Source organism: Engraulis encrasicolus, chromosome 14 (assembly GCF_034702125.1).
Source record: "Engraulis encrasicolus isolate BLACKSEA-1 chromosome 14, IST_EnEncr_1.0, whole genome shotgun sequence".
NCBI lineage: Eukaryota > Metazoa > Chordata > Actinopteri > Clupeiformes > Engraulidae > Engraulis > Engraulis encrasicolus.
This window is the reverse complement of record NC_085870.1, coordinates 15,443,700-15,446,199: the sequence shown is the minus strand read 5'-3', so window position 1 is coordinate 15,446,199 and position 2,500 is coordinate 15,443,700. Positions and strand designations below refer to the sequence as shown.

The 2,500-nt window shown below is 46.6% G+C and overlaps 1 protein-coding gene across 1 annotated transcript in view; it reads right to left on the bottom strand.

The window, feature by feature from the left end:
* dip2bb (disco-interacting protein 2 homolog Bb) overlaps positions 1-2,500 on the bottom strand; it is a 60,397-nt gene that overhangs the window by 9,995 nt on the left and 47,902 nt on the right. Inside the window, exons 32-33 of the mRNA XM_063215055.1 lie at positions 943-1,111; positions 343-513 (exon numbers count right to left, since the gene is read on the bottom strand). Coding sequence (XP_063071125.1) covers positions 343-513; positions 943-1,111 — 340 coding nt within the window. The remainder of the gene's footprint in view (positions 1-342; positions 514-942; positions 1,112-2,500) is intronic.

Sequence of the window (2,500 nt, the reverse complement as noted above, 5' to 3'; positions counted from 1 at the left end):
TCAGTGAGGAAATGTTTTTTTTTACACTTTTACTTTTACCAATAACAACAAAACTATCCCAGCAAAAGGAGTCAAAACATGTGGGGTCTATGTGGGGTCCTTGTTGGTGTGCTCCGATAGCAGTGGCCTCACAACGGTAGATAGGTATAGTACACACACACACACACACGCACACGCACACGCACACGCACACACACACACACACGCACACACACACACACACACACACACACACACGCACACGCACGCGCACGCGCACGCACACGCACACGCACACACACACACACAAAACACACACGCGTGCAAACGCACACACATAACAGAGAGAGTAGACCCCCTTACCTGTAGGCAGATGGCGAGGTTGACCCGTGCCCCGAAGGTGGTGCTGACGGCCCGTGAGGAGAGGCCCACATCCTTGAAGAGCTTGGAGAAGGAGTGGGTCAGGGCCAGCCGCGGACGCTCCTCCGCCACCACCACACACGAACGCACGCACGACAGGTTCACTCCCCGCGCCTGTAAAATAGACACACACGCACACGCACGCACACACGCACGCACACACACAGTTAGAAGGTGACCGTGGAGAGGGAGTATGTCAGGGCTAGACGTGGACATTCTTCTGGAACTACTGCCCAGGAGTGCACATACATGACAGGTTCACACCTCGTGCCTGCACAACACACACCCATGCATGTACACACGTACGCAGGCACCCATGCACGCACACACATTTTACTTTTGTTTAGAATGACAAACAGACGGTTACCACAGAACAATCCCAATTTCATTTAAAGGACTATTAAACAGTTTAGAAAAGAGATAGATCGATAGGAGAGAGAGAGAGAGAGAGAGAGAGAGAGAGAGAGAGAGAGAGAGAGAGAGAGAGAGAGAGAGAGAGAGAGAGAGAGAGAGAGAGAGAGAGAGAGAGAGACAGTGTGTTACCTTGAGGCTGTCTGTCTGTCCGCCCAGGCCCTTGGTGCACAGCTCCATGACGCTGTAGGAGCAGAAGGTGTCCCTGATGCGGTTCTGGGACAGCGCCGTCATCCACAGGGACAGAGACAACTCCAGCTCCGCAGGGGGGATCAGCACGGACTGGTGGCCCGAGTACACACTAAACACACACACATGCACAGTACACACACACACACACACACACACACACACACACACACACACACACACACACACACACACACACACACACACACACACACACACACACACACACACACACACACACACACGCAACACAAAAGAGAAATTCAACATACCGGTAGGTACATTGCTTGTAACAAACCAATAACCTGCAGCATGTACAGTATAAAGCAATGGCAACATATACAGTACAATACTGTTTCAATTTACAGTGAGCAGTTTGCTGGAACCAGGTACTTCACATACAGTATGCCTCTGTTATATGGTCTATGATTGTAATGTATTCTAAGAGGAAGGCTTATTAGAGTGTCATAACAGGGTGGCATGTTAATGCTACTGGATCTGGAAGGAATTGCATCTCATTTCTCACACAAATCACAAAAATGAAATTGCGTCCAGATTATGACGCATTCTCTTTGACACACATAGGCAGTGGTCTTGCAGCTGTCTATGACAGGTTAGGTTTAGAGATGGTTTTCGTCAGGGCACCAATTTACAACTCAGAAACATTGCATTTCTGACAGTTTAAGTTTAGGGATGGTTTTGGGAAGGGAACAATTGGGAAAACTCAGAAACATTGCATTTCTGACAGTTTAAGTTTAGGGATGGTTTTGGGAAGGGCACAGGTAAACCAATCAGATTGCATCTATGTGCTCTAGACAGCAGGGAAAGCGTTGGAAGCTGGACACAATTTCGGATGTTGGTTTGCGTGAGAAATTGACACAATTCCTTTGAGATCAGGGTCGTTAATGTGTTCCATGAGGGTGACATAGGAGCAGAGGTGGAAAGAGTAGAGAAAAAATATAATTGAGTAAAAGTATCATTACTTGGTTTGAAATCTACTCAAATTAAAAGTACAATTACCTCTTTAAAAATCTACGAGTAAAAGTAAAACATTACTTTTTAAAGTTATTTACTTTCAGTTAACTTTTCTATCGAGAAATTCCATTTTCTTCTTGAATAGCGCCTTCCGTGACCTCTGTCTATCTCTGCACCAGTCATCTACCAACAACCTGGCTATCTTGACTAAAAAACCCTGCGAGCGTTGACCTGGCCCTGAGCACCGTATTCTCAGAGGGCCTTCAACCTGCACCTGTACGTGCATAAAATACCTCTTTATGGTTGAAGCGATCAATCAGGCCACTCTTGCCTCTGGCTTATTTTGCAGTGGGGAAGTTTAAACGCTAAACTTTTATTGTCTTCAAAAAGGAGACGGATATGAACTTCAAATATCCATGTTTGCCAGACTGACCTGGTCATGGAATTTTGAGCAGAATCAAAATAATAAGCAGGCCCAGGGTCTGCCCATTGCCGACTATTGGGCTGTCAAACCAGTGACATGATA